Here is a 22,466-nt window from a genome sequence, read left to right as displayed (position 1 = left end):
TTAATTTTGTTTTTCTTAATATTCTGATTATTGTTTGTTTGAAGACATCCTTTCGATAAACTTGCAGAACTATTTTATCTCAAGTTGCAGAAGCGCCAGAAAATGAACCAATCAAACTTCGCCAACGTAATAACGTGAAAGTAATGTCAAAACGAAACAGTTAAATTAGTTAAGTTTTGCCAAGCGAAAGTTTCTTAGTTGACAATAAACCATTCAATGGGAGGTTACCATTACTACGAAGTTGAATCTGGAAAATATAATTTTATTCACTACCTATTGCTTAATTTAGAGGCGTCAGAGATTTGTGTTGGCAACGGTTCTTTTCGCAAAAATGGAAGCTGTGGAAGACGTGCTTAGCGATGCTTTTCCCGATATTGACGAGGATCTTTTCGATTATCTCGAAGGTAAGTGAACTTCTGAGTAGCCAAAGCGTTTAAGAAGTCAGTAATCTGCTGTTCGTATACAAAGAGTGCCTTTGTGAGCAGTACTAACGCTAGAGCCCTTTCACTCGCTGAGTCCCATTCATGACAAACTTTACATAACTTATCGTATTGACGTATTATTTCATGCGGTTATGAAACTTCTCCACCGTTTGTCTATGAGCCTGTAGCAGTACACTGTTCAATATGAGTTGGCCTCTCTCATACTCTGGTTGTTCAAGAGGGGTAAATAGAAGCTTCGTGTTAGTTTCGTTCGCCGCTAGCTGTCAACAGTTATCGCTTGATGGTCGCAGTAATAAAGAAATAAAAGTGGCGCCAGGAAGCGTGTGATGTTCCTTTGCGGCTGTACTTCACGCGCCCAGGCGTCTTGGATGGCGGCAAGGAGGACTTCTCCACATGCGACGAAGTGTACGACGCCGTGGGAGAGATGCTGCAGGAAATATCCGGTGACAGCAAAGACGAGAATGAGATCCGGGAGATCTGCGCACGGCTGCTTCACGTCATGAAAGGGTATGCTCGCACATTGATTTCGTGACGACGTATATTGTTGCCGCCTCTCTTTTTTCAAACAAGAGTGTTTTGGAAATGCCTGCCCGGCTCGTGCCTTGCAGCCGGCGAAAACCACGCCAAAACTGCACGTGGTGAAGTGGAACTAATTAATCAGTGATGGGACCGCCAGGTATTCAAGTTGTTGAGGGTAATAGCATGGACTGCTTGTGTACTCTGGCACCGGTTTTGACATTTATTCGTTTACTATACAAAAAGAAAAATCCACAGGTTTATATACTGCATCTGAAGACTAAAAAAAATAATTGAAAGCACGAAACAGTAGGAGTGAAATTTATGGGCTACGATGTATTTAAGTGTTGTCTAGTTTTCTGTCCAGACGGAAAGATGAGAAATGGTAGCATTGTCCAGGCGGGACCCAAGAAGGAAGTGTCTATGAATGGATTCAGACAGAGTGGCAGCTGTCACTGAGGTTCCGTACAGAGAAAATGCCAACCTCAAGCCCACTTTACAACGCCTTGGGAGAGCAGTCCTTGATTTTTATCAAACTGGCAGTACTGCCTCCATTCACTGACTACATTGGCCATCCCAAGAGAAAATGGTAGCTGGTCCCAGCTGGTTTATGGTTAAATTCCCAGCTAGGAATTTAGCCATAAACCAGCTGGGACCAGTTAACAGTTTCTCCTGGGATGGCTTTAGTGAGCTGTAGCGTTCTGGCAAATTGGGAAAAATCAAGACAGACTGCTCTCAATATGTGAATTGTAAAGTGGACATGAGCTATACCTAATGAAAAGTTATCCGTGACAGAAGAAAAAAAGAGGAACCTAGGGAGATTCAAATCTGGGTTCATAAGATTGAGAAACAGAGGCGTAACTATTGCACCAGAGACCACAGTGGCAGCGTTGTCTGAATCACAGCATTTGGCACTCTTCGTTGTGTCTGGACGGGACTTTAGACACTTTCCGCTTTTTGTACCTTATAGATAGAACTTTATTGGCAGCTATCATTCTGGCTGGATAGGAGTGCTGAACACTGCCATGGAAAAATTATTTACCTGGTAGGAAAAACAAGTTCAATTAATTTATGTAAAGTTTGAATGCATTAATATATCTTTAAAAAACCTTTTTTCAGGTAAACTTTGAAACAAATTAACAAAGCCCTACCACAAATGTTCTTTAAGTGTGCGAAAGCATGTGGCAGTGTGAAGAGCACGAAATGTTTGTGCTTGATGTACAGGGAGTCGGAGATCAAAAATGGTGACAGCCACGGCGCCCCTGCCAAAGTTCTCAATGCCCCGGTGCAGCTGAGCGCATTGGCTGCCGAATTCGAGAACACCACGGAGGAAGTGCAAAGCATTTGGATGAAGCAGAGGGACAACTCCTTGGTGAGAAAAACGTCGCTCTAAATTTCGGCCTCTAGGTGCCCACTGCAGGTTGAAGGCAAGCTCTAAAGCTCTAAATAAATTTTGTCAGCTGAATCCATTCTTTAGTCCCCAAATTCATTATCTGATTACTCTACTTCTTGTCTCCCTCTTCTTCACTTCTCATCCGTCAAAAGCTGCCGTATTATTTTTGTCATTCGCTTGTTGTCGGGCCGTGTGTCATTGAGTAGTAGTCTGTTGTGTGGTATGATATTATGGGCAATTATGATGGCTAACATTGTGGTATGTTATTATGAGTATTGGTCATTCCAAGCTAACATGAAATGCCAAGGAAGCACTTCTCAGTTAGTTGTAGTAGTTATTAAAAAGGGCAGCTTGAGAATGAGATGCAAGAAAAAGGCAAGCACTCAGCCTATTTTACTTATTTCATCCTGTAGTTCTGTAGTTTTCTGAGTTTCTTGTAACCCCAGCTGGCATTTTGTTTTTCTTTTTTTCTGTTCATGCAATAGTCAAGTTCGTTAATGAAACTGACTGCTTGCAATCTAAAACCGTTGTACGTCCAAATGCAGTTCTTATTATGGTACAAGGACGGACGCTTAACTATGACAGGAATTTGTAGATAACTTTCGGAAATGTGTTTTGTGCCTGTTCCTAAGTTGTGAGTTTTAACATATGCGCATTGAAGAAGTTTCTTTTTTCCAAACTTTCACTTTATTCGGAGAAGGTAAATAGAGCGTTAAATAATCGAACGATAAGTGCAAACAGGAATCTCAGAGGCTTGTGTGCTTCTTTCCTGCCAGCAAGTCGACCAAAAAAAGCTGGAGAAAGCCGAAGCCAGGTTAAAACAGAAGCAAGAGAAGCGAGAAGTGACCGGCGAAAAGGTGACACCTGTGTAAGTAGCGTCACTTGTTCGGGGTGCAAAGACAATCGATTAATGCATGAAAGATGTTCATTTTGTGTATAAATGCAGGCTCCTGATTTAGTAAAGCATATGATCAGCTAAAGGGACATTTATTAATAACCCATTAATTGCCATGGACAAATGGATTATGGGATGAGTTTGCAAGAGTGTTTTCCAGCGCCCACATATCGGTGCCCACAGTGTATTTATCGTCGTCCAATCACAGGTCGTCCAAGTGCTAGATATTTTGAAGCACTATCTTTATGACAGGAAGTTTCCCAGTGGCAAAATTTAATGCCGAGCATTGGGCATGTAACACGCCACTTTACAGGCTAAAGTTGGAAGTGCCCCAACAGCTCTGTGGCTTCTAAAACATCATGCAGTAAAGTTAAAAGCTGTTAATTCAGGGAAGTGTTTTTAAAATTGAATTTGTTTTGTTTAGCTGTCTTGCCAGTAACAGCCATGGAGTTTGGTGCAAAGAAAGCCCATCTTTATGGCTAATTTACACTTTTAACGGTGAAATGTTTACGCCGCACTGTACCTTGTACCAGGCTGGATTTGTTTTTCTTTCATTCTTGGTGCAGCTTCCGTGCAGCCACTTTGTAAGCTACCTAATCCTCGTTAGCATTGCCTACGGATTGACCTTGTTCCAATTTTCAGCCAACCGGTCCTGAAGGCAGCCACAGCGAGCCAAGCTGTGAGCAAGAGGGAAGCCCGAATGGAGAGCAAAGGCAGCAATCGGGCCCAGGACATCCGCGTAGAAAACTTCGATATTGCCTTTGGTGATAAGTAAGTGATAGAGTGATAAGATAGAGGGGGAGTCTAAAGTCGCTTCGGACATTCTAAAATTGGCTGCTTCTTCTTCTTCTTCTTCTTCTGTTTTTTAATTTTTTTGCAGAACGCTTCTACAGGGGGCCAATTTGACCTTAGCCTATGGACGCCGGTATGGGCTTGTTGGAAGGAATGGCATTGGAAAGACTACACTTCTACGGATGCTTTCCAGGTGAAATTTCTGGTTTTCTTGCAAGCCAGTGTGGTACAAGTGTCAGGGCATGACGTTGATGCCTCAGCCACGGTCGAGAAAACAGTTTGTATACGGGCTGTTTTAAATAGCTCTTGGATGTTGTGCCTGCAGATTCAAGGCCTGGTTGTGGCAGTGTTTCAGTGATGGGGTAGAAAACGAAGTAAAGAGATGTTGCGGGGTATGTTTAACGGTGGGGTCAATGTGTTTCCATTCACAGTGGTCAGCTGAGGATCCCATCGCACGTTTCTGTGCTCCATGTGGAGCAGGAGGTGGTGGGAGACGACACCACAGCTCTCGACAGCGTTCTTTCCTGCGATGAGAAAAGGCAGCGGTTGCTGAACGAAGAGAAGGAACTCACCGCCAAAGTGTGAGTTTTTTTTTTTTCTTGCATCTTGATGCCATTTAGTCCGGCACAAGTCCAACTCTTTCAGACGACATATTGCCTCAGTTGTTGCTAAGCGAGTTCATTTCTGGTAGCCACACTGTAAATGTTCAGTGACTATGACAAACAAGTTCTTACATTGATGTTACACAACATGGTCTGGTAGAAGAATGTTGAGAAGTTTTTTGGAATAGGTAGCAATAACTTCATCTGGCTGCCAGACACATTGCATGTATGTTGGTTTGAATGGGTTAATGGAAGCTGAAAATTCAAAAGTTCTTTGTAAGCGTTCCTCCTGGAACACTGCAGTCAAGCAATAAATGATGGCGACTTTGTAGTGTAGGCATGTTGATGGTCAGTGTTTGTATCTAATTCATGCCAGTATGATGGATCAAGACACTGAATTTTGTTTTCCAATGTTGCATCTCTTTGTTCATTTTGTTCAAGCGACTAAGCCTTGTGAATCGTGCTGTAGCTGCAGTTACCTGCAGCTGCAGTGGCAGATGAGATGTCTGTCACTTATGACACGATGTACAAGTGCAGACAGCAGAGCAGTTCCAACAGCTATCAACCTGGACTGAAAACAATAGAGCTGAAAGGCACAGAAACCTGAACCAAAAATGCTGGAGCTGAAGGCACGAGAAAATCAGACCTCTGGTGACCTTGTGGGGTTTATAGTGTGTGAAGCCAGGCATTAAAGTAAAATGTCTTCAGCACTCGTACAGATAAAACCCGTGGAGGGAATGTGTGTTTGCAGTCAACAGAAATTTGACAGCTATTTAATGTCAATTCAAGGGTGTGAGATGCTGCTAATTTATGGGAATTACGTTTTTGTATCAACTCAAAAAAAGAAATGGCATTTTTGCTTTGTCCGTTGTGATTGGCTGCCAGAGCTGTGGGATTTGTCTAATAAAACATGGCTTAGTAGTTTAGCAAGCACACTGTGCCATTGAAAGCCATAAAGAATGGCTTTGTGTATGGCTGTACCTTAAAGGGACCCTGCAACACTTACCATCGACTAGTCGGAATGTATTTTAAGGCAAAGTGTATTGTCCCAGTAATCTCCTCCTGCAAGAATTGTGAAAATCCGTTCACTATCACCGAAACTAGGCGCGATGAGAAATCGCGCATAATTGTTCCCTCTTAACTTGATCGTGGACAACGCGACGAAAGCTGCGCGCTCTCAGGTGGCCTTCAATATATGACAGTCCGGGGAGTTTTCCCCTTTTCTCCGAAATGTGGAGCGGTCTATTTCCGGTTTGGTGCCACAAAAAAGCAGGCACGGCTGCCTGCTCGCAAGCGCGTACTCAGGCTGGTCGGGCGTTTGTGAAGCAATAAACGTTTGTTGTCATGTGATCTGGCTGAAAGGGGAGTATTAAGTTCATCACTCAAATTCCACGCGCATTCAAAACCCAAAAGAAACGTCAAAACTGTGCGTACACGTTGAGGCATAGAGAGGTTGGTACACAACGCCTACGACGGGGGATCGTCACAGGAAAAGCGAGAAATACACCGCGAAGCTGACAGCGGCAGCCAATAGGACAGCCATTGCTTCAATGACGTCGTTTAGGCCATGCCAGGGGTGCATAATGAGGAAAACTGAAGAGGGCACGGTTGGTTTCTCCGCGTCCTTTACAGCGATTTGCACGCTCACCGCTACACGTGCACGCGTAACATTTGGCTCAGGTATTCCTGGCACTGTGATCTAAACGTCGCGCAGGTTTACTTGCACTGCTCAAAGAGTGTTGCAGGGTCCCTTTAAGGTTTGATGTTGATCTTAAGATTTAATGTTAAGGTTGTTACGTTTTCATTTGTTAGAAGTGACAGTCCAAGGTCTTCAAAAAGGAGTGTGTTAAGACAGTCGTCGTCTCTCTTCACAAACTCTCCAATAATGTTTGTCCTCCCAGACTGTCTGCAGATGATGCTGAAGTATTGATGCATGATTGTGTGCATTAATCAGAACCGTACCCCCATAAAGAGTGGCACACATAGTGTAGCAGTTGTCTAAACTGGAAGCGATATCAAGATCTTAACTTTGGTGAAACTTTCAAGGTTGTGTTGTGGTCTATACGTCAGGGACCAACATACAGAAGTAGCTGGAAAGGCAGAGTAGAAGCATTCCACCGACAGTGTGATCGTGCACAACATCAGAGCGTGAGAAGTCAAGGGGGTGCTCCGTGTCCCTTCAAGGAAGGATATTTCTTCCTGACAGCACAGATTGTCCCCACTGTGCATGCAGAAGGATGGATTGTGCTCAATGGGGCTTTGTAAACACATTTAGCATCACAGTACAACTGTGGCAAGCTTGGCGGAACATGCAATCGATTGGGCTTGTTTTTCGCTACCAGCAAGGCCATGATTGAAAGAGCGAGAGAATCTTGAGTTTGCTTTGCTGTTGACTTGTCCACAGTCTTTTGCATTCTTGGTGAACTTTTCTTGGTCATTTCTGCTGACACCGAGCCAAACGATGAAATCTTCTTGCAGAGCTGAAAAGGATGACCCTGCACTCAACGAGCGGCTGTCGCAAGTGTACGCCGAACTGCTGCACATGGACGCGGACAAGGCGCCAGCGAGGGCTTCTGTCATCCTGGCTGGCCTGGGCTTTTCTCCAGCAATGCAACAGAAGAAGACTCGGTACGGCATTGTCCCAGCCTGTGTTGATGGCTTGCCCAGTAGTCGCCATCCTAACGCTGCTTCACAAACTTTGGAATAACGTTTGAGCCTCTCTGTGTCGAAGTCACGTTCAGATTGAAAGTGGTGCGGTGGGTTTAGTTTGAACGACTTTTACACTCTATTTTGTAACGTTACGTACGATTACCTGGAGCATTCACGCTTATTTTGTGATGGGCATAACAGTATTCTGTGTCTGTGATCGCAGTATTCTGGACGTTGCAGTTCACATTACTCTTTCTTATGCTTTTCTTTTTTTTTTTTTTTAATGTAGCTTATAGCTCAAGCTCTTTTTCCCAGGCTGATCCACCCTCCTTTCCCAGCATCTGATTTTACATTGGAGATTTTTTTTTTTTTTTGCACTGCACAGCACTTTATGGTAGTTGTAGGTAATGAATAATAGAACACAGATGACAACAAAGGTAGCGAATAAACCTTGGTTCCTTACAGTTAGGGTGGGTGAAGCAGTCGATTTGCATGAGAGGGGGAAAAAAAAGGAAAAGGATAAAAATATTTTTGCTGCACGCTGTTTGATGCAGGGAGTTCTCTGGCGGATGGAGGATGCGAATAGCATTGGCAAGGGCACTCTTCACAAGGTGAGAAGTCCAAGTGTGTTCTCTGTTGTTGTAACGCTAATGTTGTAAGTGCATGTCCCATCGCATATTGGGGACATCAAATTTTGCGTGATGTCAAGAAGCCATCGTTAGTATCTTTAAAGTAGAAATTGCAAATTGTGGTTTTTTTTGTAGGAAATTGATTTGTTGCTAATTTTTTTAGAGGCGTCATGTGTGCACTTATCAGATTTATGAAGGTGAATCAAATACATATAAAAATATGTAGTATTTTCAATATAGTATATCTAGTATAGTATGCAGTGCTTATGCTGCTCATGTGTGATGATTTTTGGAACATTCCTAAAAAAGGTGACTGTGTGATTGATTGATTCTGGGGTTTATTGACTGACGCTACACAGGCGATGAGGCACGCCATAGTTGAGGGCTCCGGATTAATTTTGACCACCTGGGAATTTTTAACGTGCACCAAAGCCTCGTACACACAGGCGTTTTTGCTTCTCGCCTCCATAAGAAAAGCGGCTCCGTGGCGGGGAATCGAACCCAAATCTTTAAGTTGGTGATCTGGGTAGTTCAGACTTCACGCACATCTGTATCTGTGGGTTTACATGTATGTATGTATGTGTTTATGGCACAAGGGCATCGAGGCCAAAGAGCACTGTGTCACGTTCTTCCCCCGGTGCTTTGCTATCCTGCCTCAGCCTTCTTTACTTTTTTGCAACATTTTCCTTATGGGCACCAATAAGTTAATGTGTGTTAACTTATTGGTGCCCGTAAGGAAAATGTTGCAAAAAAGTAAAGAAGGCTGAGGCAGGATAGCAAAGCATTGGGGGAAGAACGTGACACAGTGCTCTTCGGCCTCGATGCTTTTGTGGCACAAACACATACATACATACATGTAAACACACAGGTAGGTAGGCATTGTCAAAGTTCCCTAACACGTTTTATTTTAAATACAAGGGGGTGCCTTTGACCACTTGCAGTCCCTCCAGCCACTGAAAAGGTGTTTGCTAAGCATGCTATTGGCAGGTATACTAATTTGGTGTCTTGTTGTAGGGATAACCAAACAATCAATTATTTTAAGTTAATTTATCTGTCCTGCTCTTGGCCAAAATACCGACTGTTTTCTTAATTTAATGGGCAAGTAGCATTGCACTTCATCTGACATTGTATTGTATTGTCTTCTTTATTATTTCCAACGGTATTAAAATACATTCAAGCTAGTATACAGACAAGTATACAACATGCCTTGTGGATAGCATACGTTCAGTTTGTGCAGGGTGTGCCATGCAATAAAGTTTGAAAAATTCGAACTTCTCGCTAAAGGCCAACTTTTATTACTTGGTCATAATCTTGCAATAAATGGAGCACTTCAATAGGAAAAAGTGCTCTGCAGGTTGGCCCAGATAACTAAGCTTTCCGTGAAGTATTCGGAGTATACTTTATATGCTTTGTGCTAAGGATAAAAGTCATTCACAATTGTAATTGCTGCTTTTTGAAATTCTTTCCAGGCCTGACTTGCTGCTGCTTGACGGTAAGCAATTTCATGAGCCACTTGTTTTCCACATTCTATCAGTGTATGTAATAAATGTCAAGCTTGTAGCAGTCTTGTGGCTCTAAAAAACCTTTGAAATGCCTGATCCTACCTTTTGGTTAACTCTTTCGTGGCCACGCCATGGCCTTCGTTCATGGTTGAATGATAATTTTCAAACCTCCCGCAAAAACTAAAAACAGCGCTATTCAGACAACTGATGCCATCTGGTGTGTTTATTGAAAACCCCTTTTTCAGCTTCGTTGCCGTTCGTTTACATTTTGCGTGGGTAGACGGCGTCGCGAGTAAAATTTGAACCCAAGGTAGCAGTGAGTTGGGCGAAAATGGCATCCTGTTTCACTGCGTGCTCTGCAAAGGTGGACAGCGGTTTCAGGGACTTTGGCCGCTGCTGCTGCTGATTTTTTTTACCCCAGCAGCAGTGATGACTCCAGCAACGATGTGGATTCTTCAGATCTTAGTTAACAGCCTCATACTTCAACAGGTGCTGCCAGGGAAGGTTCATTTTTGACTTTGCGCTGTATTTATAAACAAAACGTGCCTGATATGTGACAACTGCGGTATTACTTTCATGTGTAAGGTCTGGACAATGTGCGGCGGGGATATTTTGCCAAATGCAGTGCGCCGTATCGCGTTATCACCTTCAAGATAGCCTGGCGCTCGTGTAAAATTAGCACTGCGGAGCGACGCATGCTGCTTCTCAGGAGCGCTAAATTTTTTTCTTGTTTTTTCCACTGCATTGATAAGGATTTGGTGTGAGGACACAAACAAGCATGCTTGGATGCATATTTTAGAGAGACTGACTCTTGAGTTGCTTCACGGAGTGGTGCAGCCGTCAGGGTCATTAAGCTGGTGGGCCCGCAAAAATCCAGAACTTAGTACACAGCATTGATGTATATACTGAATCGTAGCTTATAAATGTATAAACATTTCGTATATCTTTAATTCCTAAAATAACTTTTAGGCTCAGTAAAATCGCCTATTTGTGTTTTGTGTATACTTTTTGTGCGCACTTTTTTTTTGTTTGGTTGACCAATAAACTATCAATAACTGCACCTTTCACAAAACTGCTGTTATGTGTTTGAAAGAGAAATCTGTAAGCTATAATTTCATGTATAGCATTGCTAAATGTGTCCACTAGCTCAAGAGAAAAAAAGGGTTTTCTGGAAGCACTCAAAATTGGCCATTTTTCCGTGGTCACGAAAGAGTTGAGCACTACCAGAGTATTGCTGAAAGATGTTCCCACCAAACCATGGTTCGAGCTACCAAGCATTACAATATGGGGTTTTTCCCTTCCATGTGGTGTTACCAGATCGTGTTGAAATGCCAACCTTGCAGCTGTTTCTCTCCCCTCTTAGAACCGACCAACATGTTGGACATGAAGGCAATCATCTGGCTAGAGAGCTACCTGCAGGCAAGTCTTTTCAGTTCTTTTAACTTTTGTCGAGGTATTCACAGCATGTCACATGTTTGAAGAAAAAAATTCGTGCTGTCTTGTGCTATTGGCTGGCTACACACATTGCATGCATTCAAACAAACCGGCAAGGGATGACTTGAAGATTCTTCTCTGTTTCCTGTATGCACTGCTTTTGGTGGTGTACCAGAGGATGTGAATGGTACAGAAAACAGTGTTGAGTTTCTAGTAGAACCAATGTGGAATTGTTGCTCCTGACCAAACATGGCATAATGACTCAGTCAATTTTGGTTAAACTTAAAGGAGCCATGAAGACAAAATACAAGTTGGGTTTATTAGAAGGACTGCTTAGTCCCGATAACAATGATACCAATATCATCGCAATCTTCGAACAAATAACGGAGATATTAAAGAAAACGTGTGAAGCAGTCGCGACCCCCTAGCCAATTTGCCGCAACTTTTCTATGACGTCACGGAACCTTGTTTGTGCGATTGGCGGCCGCCTAACTCACCTGTCGCGATGACACATGACTAAACGTCTGTAATGGGGCCTCTAGTTCCATTTGACCGCATCACTTGAATGCTAACGTGCAGTTAACGCACTGAAAATTGTTTTATTGTTGGCCCGTATGACGTCATTCTTGCTCATAACACGTCACTGTGGCGCAAAATTTGAAAGTTTTTAAATACTTCTTGCTTTTTTTTCGTTAAAGAAACATCTTTTGTAGATGTAATGGAGCTGAGTGAGATAGTGAATCCTAGTTCTTTCAAATTAAACGAAGTTGTATTTTCTCTTCATGGCTCCTTTAAAAGTGAAAGCAGTTTGCACTGGGGCTCTTCAATTTTCAGTCATGGACTCGCGGAGGATAGTATGTTGGAAGTTCCTTACGACAGAAATATATGTGTAAAACGAATACTGGATTGAGTCTCGGATAGTACACAGTGAGTCTGGTGCTGATAATCGAAACGACCAAGCACATTGGAACGTGAGTCACCGAGCATCCGTCTTACCGTATTTGCACGATTCTAACGTGCCCCTGATTGTAACGCGCAGATAAGTTTACTCATGAAAATATGAAAAATAATTTACTCTGCAAAATAATAAATATTTGCTACAGCCGACTAAGTTATCTTCACTGAGGAATTCGTACGGGAAAATTTACTCGCATGATATTGACGGATTGTCTTGGATTGGTTCGATTGTCAACACAGCGCGAAAAAGACCAGGGACGAACGAAGACAACAAACAAGCGTTCGTCTCTGGTCTTTTTCGCGCTGTGTTGACAATGAATTACCAACTAGCCGGAACCCTTACGCTTTTAAGGGGGGACGTGGCTTTCAGAATCAACTTTTTTATTTCTTTGTGGATTTTGATGAAAATTGGTACAGCAACTGGAAATGCTTTTGTGATAACACCATAAAAATTTCAAGGTAATATTTTGATAACTTTTTTATTTATTAAATTTTCTTTCTGTTCCGCTTGTACCGAGCCTGAGCGGCTTATCAAATACGATAGAAAACTTGTTCGAAGTGCTTTGCATTCCCAAAGGAATGGATGAGGTCGTGACAGTTTTAGAATTTTTTTTTTACAAAACAATATTTTTTAGTTTTCATTTTTTTAGAGGTTAATGTGCAACAGGCATGTCGACTGTGAACGACTATTTGAATAAAAAAGTCACAAAAAACAAATCTGGAAAACCAAGAGTGTCACGACCTGAACTGTTCATCAAAGAATGTAATGCAAGAAACGGAATCAAAACAGACACAGCGGTCACGAAGAAATCCCTGGTACAAGCGACACAGGTGGCAAAAAAACTGTTTTGAGAAAACGGCTTCCGAAGTTGCAACATAGGTTTCACTTATCAAAAGTCGTCAGGGTTGTAGCCTTTCGTGTCCTTTTGAACATGGGGCTTCTGGAAGGCCATTCCTTGAAATTAGAGGGCCTTTTACAGCCTTTCTCTTTCCACAAAACATCATTTTCAGCTCCTCCGTGAAGAGTACATACCCCAGTTTGCAGACCAAACGGAGGGGGAGATGGGTTTCAATGGGCTTTCAATGCAAAGTAGGTTAGCTGGTTGGCTGGATCGCACCGGACAACCTCCTTTTGCAGTGTTGTCACCATGGCAAAAAGTTGAACATTTTCTTTTACTTAAATTTGAACATTTTTGGCCTTCTTATGTTTTATCATCTTGCCTGGCACAGCAACTTCGTACTCGTACGTGCAGGTGTTCATTGAGAAAAGTTTGCATGCCACAAGGATGCAAATGAGCTACTTTGAAGCTTGGTATAATATTCTGCATAACTCAAACTTCAGTGCAAGGGCATTTTTTTACTACTTTTGACATTCAAGGCATCCAATATTTCTCGCAGCACAGCCAGTATGCCCTAAGCCATAGATATATGCATCGGTATCAATTTTTTCCCTAAAAAATTCACTGTTAAATGCTGCAACAGTAGGGTGAGTTTTTAACGCAGAGAACATATTTTTATTCCTATATTACTAACTCAAACCTGTTTGCATGATTATTACAAGTGCACAGGAAACGTTGCGCAAGAAAGGCGATATGGCTCGCGCGCATCGCAGTGCACGCTTACCGCGACATATCGTACTTTGATTATCCCCGATATGGCTGGTAAGGTCGCTTTTAAGATTAAATCTAACGTCGCACGCATTAATTACAACAACTGGCGTTCAATCGTAACCGGTTGCGCAGTCATGTGATGCTCCAATGCGCGTCGGCTATGCCGTGCGCGCCGCAGCGTTTGACGCGTCGACCGTTTCTTTCCCAAGGCCAGCGAGCCCACAATCAAAACACAGCAATAACTAAGCGTGTAACCATCGCAAATCTGACTAAAAGTTCACTTCACGAACCGCTATCGCAAGCGCGCACATCGCGTCACCCTCCGGGGTCTGGCGACGGTAGAGTCACGCGCACCACGAAGCGTTCGATGACCTCCTCCTTTCGAGCCACACAACTTCCCGTAATCTGGCTCGTTATCTCCGGCATTCCCACCGCGATAACGTCCGTGTTGAATACCATAGATTGAACAGAAACTCGGCCGAGCGAAGCGGCGAAAATGAACTCAAACCGCTCGCTACGCAGCTCAGGCGGCCGCCATCTTGCATTGCGCCGCGACACCCAATCAGGAGGGTCGTCTTGGCGCGGCCCTAGCGGAGGACGAATAGCGCTTCAGCATCTATTTCTAGCTTCGTTTGCGCGTCGTTTCTTTTCTGCCGTTCGTGCGCTTGTGAATGAACGAAGACAAAAGAGACGAACGGAACCGGAAAGACGATCGCTTGGCCGATCTAACCATATCAAAATGGCCGCGCCCACTGGCACCGTTGCGGAGATAGAGCGCTCCGAAAATTGCCGTTTTTTCGCCCTTTTGCGCTGATAGTTTGTCACCGCGCCTGACAAAAGTATTTTTTTATGCCACTTTTCGACGCTTTTCAGCGAAAAAACTTTGCAGACGCATAGAATAAGAAACATAGAAGCCGAATATGCGGGTTTCAAAAAAACGATGTTTTGGTCATTTTTCCGAAGTTGAAAGCCGCGTCCCCCCTTTTAAATTGGTTCGAGTTGGATTTTGGGAGGAGTTAGTGTCCATGGCGAAGCCGCTGGACGCTTTGAAGCCAATTTCAGTTTTGCGCCTGATTGAAACGCGCGCACAAATTTGACAGCTACTTTTAGCGAAAAAAGGTGTGTGTTAAAATCGTGCAAATACGGTATGTGCCCTCGTGTCGTCTGGCCTTGTTCTGTGACGGTGACTGTGACTGCCGTCTTCCAGGACTGGCCCTCGACGCTGCTGGTGGTGTCCCACGACCGGCTGTTCCTGGACACGGTGCCGACCGACATCCTGCACTTCCACTCGCGGCAGATCACCGCCTACCGGGGGAACTACGACAACTTCGTCAAGGTCATGACCGAGCGCCTCAAGAACCAGCAGAGGGAGTACGAGGCCCAGCAACAGTACAAGGCCCACGTCCAGGTGAGTGTGTCACAGAATAAACGTCACTCTAACTGAGTGAGAACCATTTGAATGCCTGTTGGTCATCGTATAGGTTTTCTTGTTGGACAGTCGCTTATAGGTAGTGTACATCAGCTCTCTCTGAATAAACGTCACTCTAGCTGAGTGAGAACCATCTGAATGCCTGTAGGATGTCAGCTAGGTTGTCCTGTTGGACGATCGCTTATAGGTACTGTACAACAGCTTCACTGCACAAGGAGTCCTGTCCTTCACTTTGTTATGAAGCTTCTTTAGCCAAGGTCTTTAGACCAAGCTTCTTTAGACCATTCCTGTGATTATAACTTTGTTGGAGCCTTACTGCACATTTATTCATTGTGAAATCGCAGAGTACGACAGAGGAAATAAGGTCCTTAAGCCTTTTTTGTTCTGTCATGCTTTCAAAGTTTTCCCATTGTGACTCGTTAATTATAAGTGTTTTGGGGTTCTGAGTGTACCCGCAGTATACAGAAGTGTTATTTGAATTGACTCTTGTCGTTCAATCCAGCATTTTTGTTTTTTCTCCTGTTGGTAGATGTTACGTATATTTTCATGTGGGATTTGGCAACCTTGCGGGCTTCCTTTTTGCCTTCTAAGAAGCATTCTACATTTAGCACGTTACCTGTCCATTTTTATTTTCCTGTTTTACATCGATGCATATTTTTTCCTTTCTCAGGTCTTCATCGACAAGTTCCGATTCAATGCTAAACGTGCTTCCCTTGTACAAAGCAAGCTCAAGATGTTGGAAAAACTGTGAGTTTCAGCTGTTTGCTTCTACGGTTACGGGCCTCCTTAAAGATACCCCGGAACACTTTTTTCAACTTTTTCTAAATTTTAAATGCTTTCAGAACGTAGTCAACAAATACATCCAGTACTTAGAATAGGGGGTCACAATGTACCTCAGCCAAAAATTACTGCTCTGCTGCTCAGGTAACTTGGACACCTGCTCAGAAGATTTTTCTCTCTCTCCTGAGTCTTGGTGTTCTTCAAGCACTCACATTAGGTCACTACAGCAATGTCGGAGCTATTGGCTGGCCTCCTTTCAGTTACAGCAATAAGCGCGTTGAATAGCCACTTTAGAAAAAAACCACAAAGCAAAGCAGAAATAGAAAGCAAATCACGCAGTGCCGTTCCATGCTGTTGATAGCATAGCTTTGGCAACACTGCCAGACGCAAAGGAAAGAATGAAAGCATTTAACGGAAGTGTTGCAGGATCCCTTTAGTATAAGATGAAGTGTTCGTTTGAAGTGGGTGCTGCAGCCAGAAAGTCGGAATAGATTTTCCGTTTGTGCGGAGGCAAAGCCTATTGACACGAGTTGGAACTTCTCATTGCTGCAGACCCGAACTCAAGCCTGTGGAGAAGGAAGTGGCGGTGACGCTACGGTTTCCCGACCCGGAACCACTCTTCCCACCCATCCTGCAGCTGGACGAAGTCACCTTTGCGTACAGCCCTGGCGGCCCCAACGTGCTGGAGCGCGTGAACCTCTCGGCCAACATGCAGTCGAGGATCTGCATCGTGAGCCACCTCCCTCTCATTTAGCACCTGTACTGGGGGATGATGGGGGGCCAGGCCTTTATTAGTGCAGAGCACTTTAGAGACTCACCTTGTCATCGTAGCTCGCTCGCTGGACCCAACTAGAGCCACGGTGTTCCGTTATATCGGCTGTCGTTGCGGCGTAACCCACAGGCTTCGAAAGCCAAGCGGTTTATGTAGTCATAAGCATTTGAAACTCGTGAACCGCTGGCGCTTGTCATACATCTCCCCGTTGTTTAACACAAAGAAAACTGCAGGTACATTTGAAGCAAAATATATGTTATTAACCAGCAGCGACTGCGTTCATTTAGTTAGGAACGCTCGTTGGGTTGGTTTTTACGATAGTAAGCAAAGAAAAGTGGCAGTGCAACGCCGGCACGTGCGGGAGGAAAAGCTAGCGCAAAAAGAACAGAACTTCCGCAGGCGCAGTTTCAGGCAGGGGGTGCGCAAGCACTGCAAAGGCGGGAAAATGGGATTGCATTTGGTGGTAACAGTGAGCGGATAACGGCGCTACAGTAACCCATTATGGCGAATTACTGCTCTGCTTTTCCGACAGCTTTCTTTCCGTTTGTGTGGTTGTACAGGTGGGCGACAATGGATCGGGGAAGACGACGCTGCTGAAGATCCTCAACGGCGAGTTCAACCCGACGGCCGGGGTGCGGCACGTGCACCGCAACCTGGTGATTGGCTACTTCACCCAGCACCACGTGGACCAGCTGGAACTGGGCATCTCCTCGCTAGAGTTCATGGCCAAGCAGTTTCCCGGTGGGTCGCTCGGTTGGCGTGCTTGTTTCTCTGCGTCTCGGTTGCGAATTAACGAGGAATCAAGTCGAGTGCTGCAGAGAGGTTGAGGCCTTAAAATGGGTGATCAGCTTCAAGCTCTTTAGAGTCCTTGACAAATGGCTGGAAATGGTTACATGAACCACATGTGAAACAATGTTTGCTTTAATTATGGTCATTGTACAATGTAGTGTTTTGGTCTGGGACCACAAGTGTCAAACTTTACTTGCGAGAGCATAGTCATTGTACCGGAGTCTGTTACCACCTTTTATTCTGCTGTTTGGGTTTGGCCTTTATTGGAGGTCCTCTGTGATGCCTGTCTCGGTGTGTTTTGTTGGCTCCTCACAGGGAAGCCGTCGGAGTACTACCGGCAGCAGCTGGGTTCCTTTGGTGTCACTGGTGACCTTGCCCTGCAGACGATCGGCAGCTTGTCTGGAGGCCAGAAAAGCCGGGTGGCATTTGCTCTCATGTCCATGCTAAGGTGAGCCAGGCTTACCACATGCTACGCGCCACTTTTGAGTTGCGGAACTCTGTCTTTCTTTGCTTTTAGGTTGTGAAACTAATTTCAATGGCCCAGATCTCCTGGATTGTCCCAAATAAAAGTCACTCTTCTTTCCTCCCCCACTTGTACTTACAGTAATGAAATGAGAAAATTTGCGTTAAAATTTTGACCTGCCGTTTTTTGTTTTAGAAGACGCTTCTTAGGCATTTTTTTTCATGATTTTTTTCCCCTCAGCTGATGTTGCAGCTGAAGTCTCTCATGTCGCACTTGCCTCTTCAGTATTGATAACTTAAATTTGTGCTTGATTTAAAAATGTCTCGAAAAATAAGTGATACTCAAATGTGCTGCGGTTGGCTGGTACATAGCTGACGCAAGCTTGTTGAACGAAGAGTTTCTTCTTGGAATGCATGGTTGCCTCTCTAGGGTGTGAGATGTTGACCTGCAGATTTTATCACGTGGGGAAATTCAAAGGAGCCAGCCGTGAACATAATTTGTTGCAGTCACAGGAAAATTACTGCAGCCGTAGGCTCTTGCATATCGTGGAATTCTTTTTTGTGTGTCCAGGCCCCATTTCCTAATTCTGGACGAACCTACGAATCACTTGGACATAGAGACCATCGAAGCACTGGGTGCAGCACTCAACAGGTTCACGGTACGTGGCAGCAGGGCTGTTGTGTGGCAAACAGAAGCGTCAGTTGAGGCGAGAAAATGTTTTTGTCTAAAGGAACAGTCCTGTGGCAGTGCAGAGTAATCATTAGGTCTCATCTATTGCTGGACGTTGTTGCTTATTTATCTGGCGTAACTTGACGGGCCTTCTTGAGGAACCGTTGGTTGGTTACACACCTTGTGCATTCTTTGACTAATCAATGATTTGAGGTCCATATGTGCGTTTGTGTGTGCACCACATGAGCAAGGCCATGGTCCCATGTGACACCGCTCCTTGTGTGAGCAAGCAGTGGTGTCAAACACACCCATTTTCCCCTCCCTATGAACTTCTCTGCTGAAAACCGGCATTGCGTAGCACATTGCTCTAAAAAAAAAAAAGGAAATTAGACGAATTGCTGCACTCGTGATGTTTGGCATGGCTGAATGTCACAAGAGAATGTCTTGCACATATAACGAAAATTAGGGCTAGCAAATAATTTTCTTTATTGACCCCTTAATTTGATTTTCCTGTAGCAAAGCTGCAAATGCTACTTTCACTGTAATCTTGTGACTCATTGGTGCAGACAAACAAACAAACAAAAGTTCATTGCCCCTTTTAGTGACAAGTGACAGGACATGGTCGCTTTTTGAAGTTGTGGTTTCTCTCCTTTGGAGGGTCTGTGGTGCGTCATCCACCGTACTGTGGAGCAGGAGGGGTGATGGTCCCTGCTTCTTAGGACCAGCCCATTTAGCTTCGCGGTCATGCGACCACAGCAGGAGGGTCCATCATTTGATTGTGAACAAATTTTTCGTAACATCCCCTCCTTCAAACAGGGCGGTGTGGTGCTGGTGTCCCACGACGAGCGTCTCATCCAAATGGTGTGCCAGGAACTGTGGGTCTGCAGCAATCGCACCGTGCGGAGCATCGAGGGCGGCTTTGCCCAGTACCGAAAGCTCATCGAGGAGGAGCTGGCAGCACAGGGCCAGTGAGGGAGGGAGCGCTCACATCGAGGGGACACTAGGAGGATGGAGAGAACCAACCGGGAGAGAGAGACTGCTGCCGCCGACTCGGTGCAACCAAGCGGACACAAGCCTGGCAGCACGCAGGAGAAAAAGCTTCCCGACGCCCGTCTTCTTCACACACAGCTACTAGTATTATTTATCTGATGGCAGAGAGGACAGCGTGCATGGAAAGAGAAACGGTTGTTTACAACAGTGTAGGTGTGGCCTGTTGTTTTGTTTGTTGTTGTTGGTTACCTCGTTTCGGCGTGGCATGGAGTGCGTGCAAGTATAACTGGCCTCACTGGTGTACCTCACCCGTGAAAGAGCGGAAGCTATGGTATCTGCCTACGCTTCTCCATAACAATTGTCACTGTGGACATGACTGCCTAATAGCCCATTCAGTGGCTGTGCTGGGAGGAAAGTTTCTCATGCGTCACAGTACTTTAGGTTCGGTCCAGCAAGCAGCACCAGCAAAACCTTCCAGGAATGGTTGTTTCAATGTAGTACAGCTTGTGCAGTGTTCCTTGGTCCTGCATATTCCTAATAATGTCTTATTGCAGTGCCTTAAAAAGAACCTGTTTTTTTTTGTGTGTGCGCACAGATATGAAACACTTTTCTTTTTACTGAAATTTTCTAGGCCGCAAACACTGCAAAGAAGTTCTGTTCAGACCTGGATTTCTGCGTAAAAGAATAAATTACTGCTATTGCGTCATAGAAAATCTCGGCAAGTGTTTTTTGTCATAACACAGCAAAAACATTAGTGTATCGACCAATGTTGGTTTGCATTGAAGATATTGCTCGTTGAGCATTGTTGTGCTTGTATTTCTCAAGATCTTTAATATAATGCCAGCAGGAATTTTTCAATGCATAGGCTGTAAATGAAGGTGCATATTTGCAATTTCTAGGAAATTAAAACGTGGCATGTCCTTCTGCAGTGGACCTTTATTTCATGTTGTATGACATTTATACAAAAAAGAGACAGGGAAACCACAGCACTGCGAAGCTGATTCTTTTCACCTGGTATTTCGCACAATGTATAGTATCATTCTCTACTAGCTATGAACAGATATATTTGTTCCAAATTGAAAATTGTTCGTAGAACGATCTCATCTGTAATCACTTTGCTAGATTCGAGAATCATTACTGAAACGAGCTGATATTTTAATCGTGAAACGGCCAGTGTTCACCATGTAACAATTTACTATGTGGAAACAGATGGACGACACGTGTCTTCACAACCAGTTCTATGATAAACAACCGGACTGCATGTTTTGCAGAAGCAAGGCTGGCATTTGATGCTATTCCATAACCTTCATCGTTAATACCAGGCTAACGAAAGCTCAAAGAACGTAGAACACTGAAATAAATAGACTACCGCGCCTTCCCACACACGCACACTCCCATTCACACCGACTGAGGGCACGTAGACCTCCGCGAGCCCAGAAACTGCGCCGTTCACAGAAAGGTGACCCCTCCCTTGGTGGTGGTGCCCGTGGAAGAAGGCAGGCACGAGGCGAACTCCTGCCGCAGCTCGTTCCAGAACTGAGACAGGTGGGGCAGCTTGGCATCGCACCGCTTCTCGGCCACGTCCAGCAGAGTCTCCAGCAGGAAGCTGGCGTTGCTCTGGATCAGGGCAGCCTGGATTGGGGAAACAGAAAAAGGGAAGACACTTCACACATTCCCGTACGGCAAAAGCTTGGTCAGCACGCACCTGCCATTAGTTAAGCTTTTACGGTCAAAAAGCGGGCGTGTCATCAAGCTATCACTTCCCATTTCACTGAAACCAGGCCATGCTACTGTACTGTGTGCATGCCAGGTATGGGTCACTAATGAGGTCTTACTGTAACGTTGCTCGTTAGGATACCCACTCCAGGTACTTCCTGTGACTTCTACCTGAATATTATAATGTCGTTTCCCTCCCCTCGACTTGCCCTGTGCCCTCACTGCAGCTACATAAATCTTTAAAACCACTCATAAACTCGGACGCTTAAATGCATGAGCTGACACTGAAGCCAACCACTCAAAGTTCACATGATTTCTGGGGGCGTTCTGGGCATGCAAGGCATCATGTGCACTCCAGACTTGGCAGGCAATGCTAGACATTTGTTATTACACCAAATTTGTAAGCATTCTTGGGAAAATTTTCTTGTGTCGGAGGCCAACCAAAGGTTTATCGTTCAAAAACTTTGATGCACAAAAAAAATGCAAAGTGCGTTTTCAACACCTTATAACAAAAAATGCTTGCCTACTGTTTTGGTCTCCAAGCTCCTGCAGCAAACTTTTTTTTTTTTTTTAAGATGTCCAAGGCAGGCGAAGGCGTCCTCATTTTTGTAATCAGGTTAGTTTTTTAAAGAATCAAGCCCTTGGAAAAACACTGTGTACTGGAGTGGTGAGATCAGCCAATTATTAGCTAATGAACTGGTTTTAGTACAGACATAAAAAATGTTCCGCCTATGTGCGCCCAGCAGCCAGCCAAAGAAGGGGCCTCTCACGTCCGACTTGAAGCTCTTGTTGCCGAGGGAGGCGTCGACGTGACGCATGTGCGCCCTGAAAGTGGAAGCCAGGGACTCCAAGACGAGCACTCGCGTGACTGGCGTGTGCAGCTTGAGCAGATCGTCAAGTAGGTTCAGGAAGGTCTTGCAGAAGGACACCGTGTTGCAGGAAAGGGACACCCAGCACTCGTCTGCAAGAAAGAGAATGACAGATGAGCGCCTGTTATCGCAGGAGCCTATGTCACCACCATTTTCCCCTTCCCGACGTTTGTTGATTTGTCAATGCGCACATTCTCCTCACTTCAAGCCTAACAATTGCAAGAGTGGCCCTACAAGGTAACTGATTTGACAATTTGTCACTACTGCCAATCGTTCACCCTCTTCGCTCTACATGTGGGGTGCGTCAATCAGCCAGTTTTTTTAATCAAACATTCATGGTTGAACACCACGGAGCATACATGGTGGCCTATGATGAGCAGCTTTCCACGACAAGAAAGAATTCACAACTGACTGCTTTCTTGCTCAGCTCTAAGACTACCCATTCATTGGTGGAACTTAAGCAAAGAATTTGTCTCATTACGCTTTGCAGCATCAAACTGACCACGCAACGACTGTTTGGAAATTCCAACTTGAGGGAAGCTCGGATATTCAAGCTTCCATAATATT

At 44.6% G+C, this 22,466-nt stretch overlaps 2 protein-coding genes across 2 annotated transcripts in view; one reads left to right on the top strand and one right to left on the bottom strand.

Moving 5' to 3' along the window:
• Positions 1-245: 245 nt before the first annotated feature.
• LOC144145327 (ATP-binding cassette sub-family F member 3) lies at positions 246-20,242 on the top strand. Its single transcript, XM_077676896.1, has 18 exons — positions 246-404; positions 803-950; positions 2,184-2,331; positions 3,129-3,220; positions 3,890-4,018; positions 4,128-4,232; positions 4,471-4,620; positions 7,120-7,269; positions 7,845-7,901; positions 9,389-9,411; positions 10,785-10,840; positions 14,630-14,830; positions 15,522-15,598; positions 16,184-16,361; positions 16,964-17,144; positions 17,508-17,640; positions 18,226-18,313; positions 19,141-20,242. Exons 1-18 carry the CDS (start codon positions 332-334, stop codon positions 19,294-19,296), a joined length of 2,145 nt encoding a protein of 714 aa, XP_077533022.1. The 5' UTR covers positions 246-331; the 3' UTR covers positions 19,297-20,242.
• Positions 20,233-22,466, bottom strand: part of Exo84 (exocyst complex component Exo84) — a 15,579-nt gene continuing 13,345 nt past the window's right edge. Inside the window, exons 15-16 of the mRNA XM_077676898.1 lie at positions 21,801-21,991; positions 20,233-20,946 (exon numbers count right to left, since the gene is read on the bottom strand). Of these exons, the coding sequence (XP_077533024.1) occupies positions 20,764-20,946; positions 21,801-21,991 (374 nt within the window). The 3' untranslated portion in view covers positions 20,233-20,763. The remainder of the gene's footprint in view (positions 20,947-21,800; positions 21,992-22,466) is intronic.

The sequence above is a fragment of the Haemaphysalis longicornis genome, unplaced genomic scaffold (genome assembly GCF_048455015.1).
Source record: "Haemaphysalis longicornis isolate Haplotype H1 unplaced genomic scaffold, Haemaphysalis longicornis Haplotype H1 scaffold_7, whole genome shotgun sequence".
Taxonomy (NCBI): Eukaryota; Metazoa; Arthropoda; class Arachnida; order Ixodida; family Ixodidae; genus Haemaphysalis; species Haemaphysalis longicornis.
The sequence above is the reverse complement of the archived record's forward strand: the minus strand, read 5'-3'. Positions and strand labels throughout refer to the sequence as shown.

Coding starts and splice junctions, on each gene's coding strand:
- LOC144145327 (XM_077676896.1), top strand. CDS start 332: ATGGAAGCTGTGGAAGACGTGCTTAGCGATGCTTTTCCCGATATTGAC. Junction 4,233..4,470: donor CTTCTACGGATGCTTTCCAG/GTGAAATTTCTG, acceptor TTCCATTCACAG/TGGTCAGCTGAGGATCCCAT. Junction 7,902..9,388: donor GCAAGGGCACTCTTCACAAG/GTGAGAAGTCCA, acceptor AATTCTTTCCAG/GCCTGACTTGCTGCTGCTTG.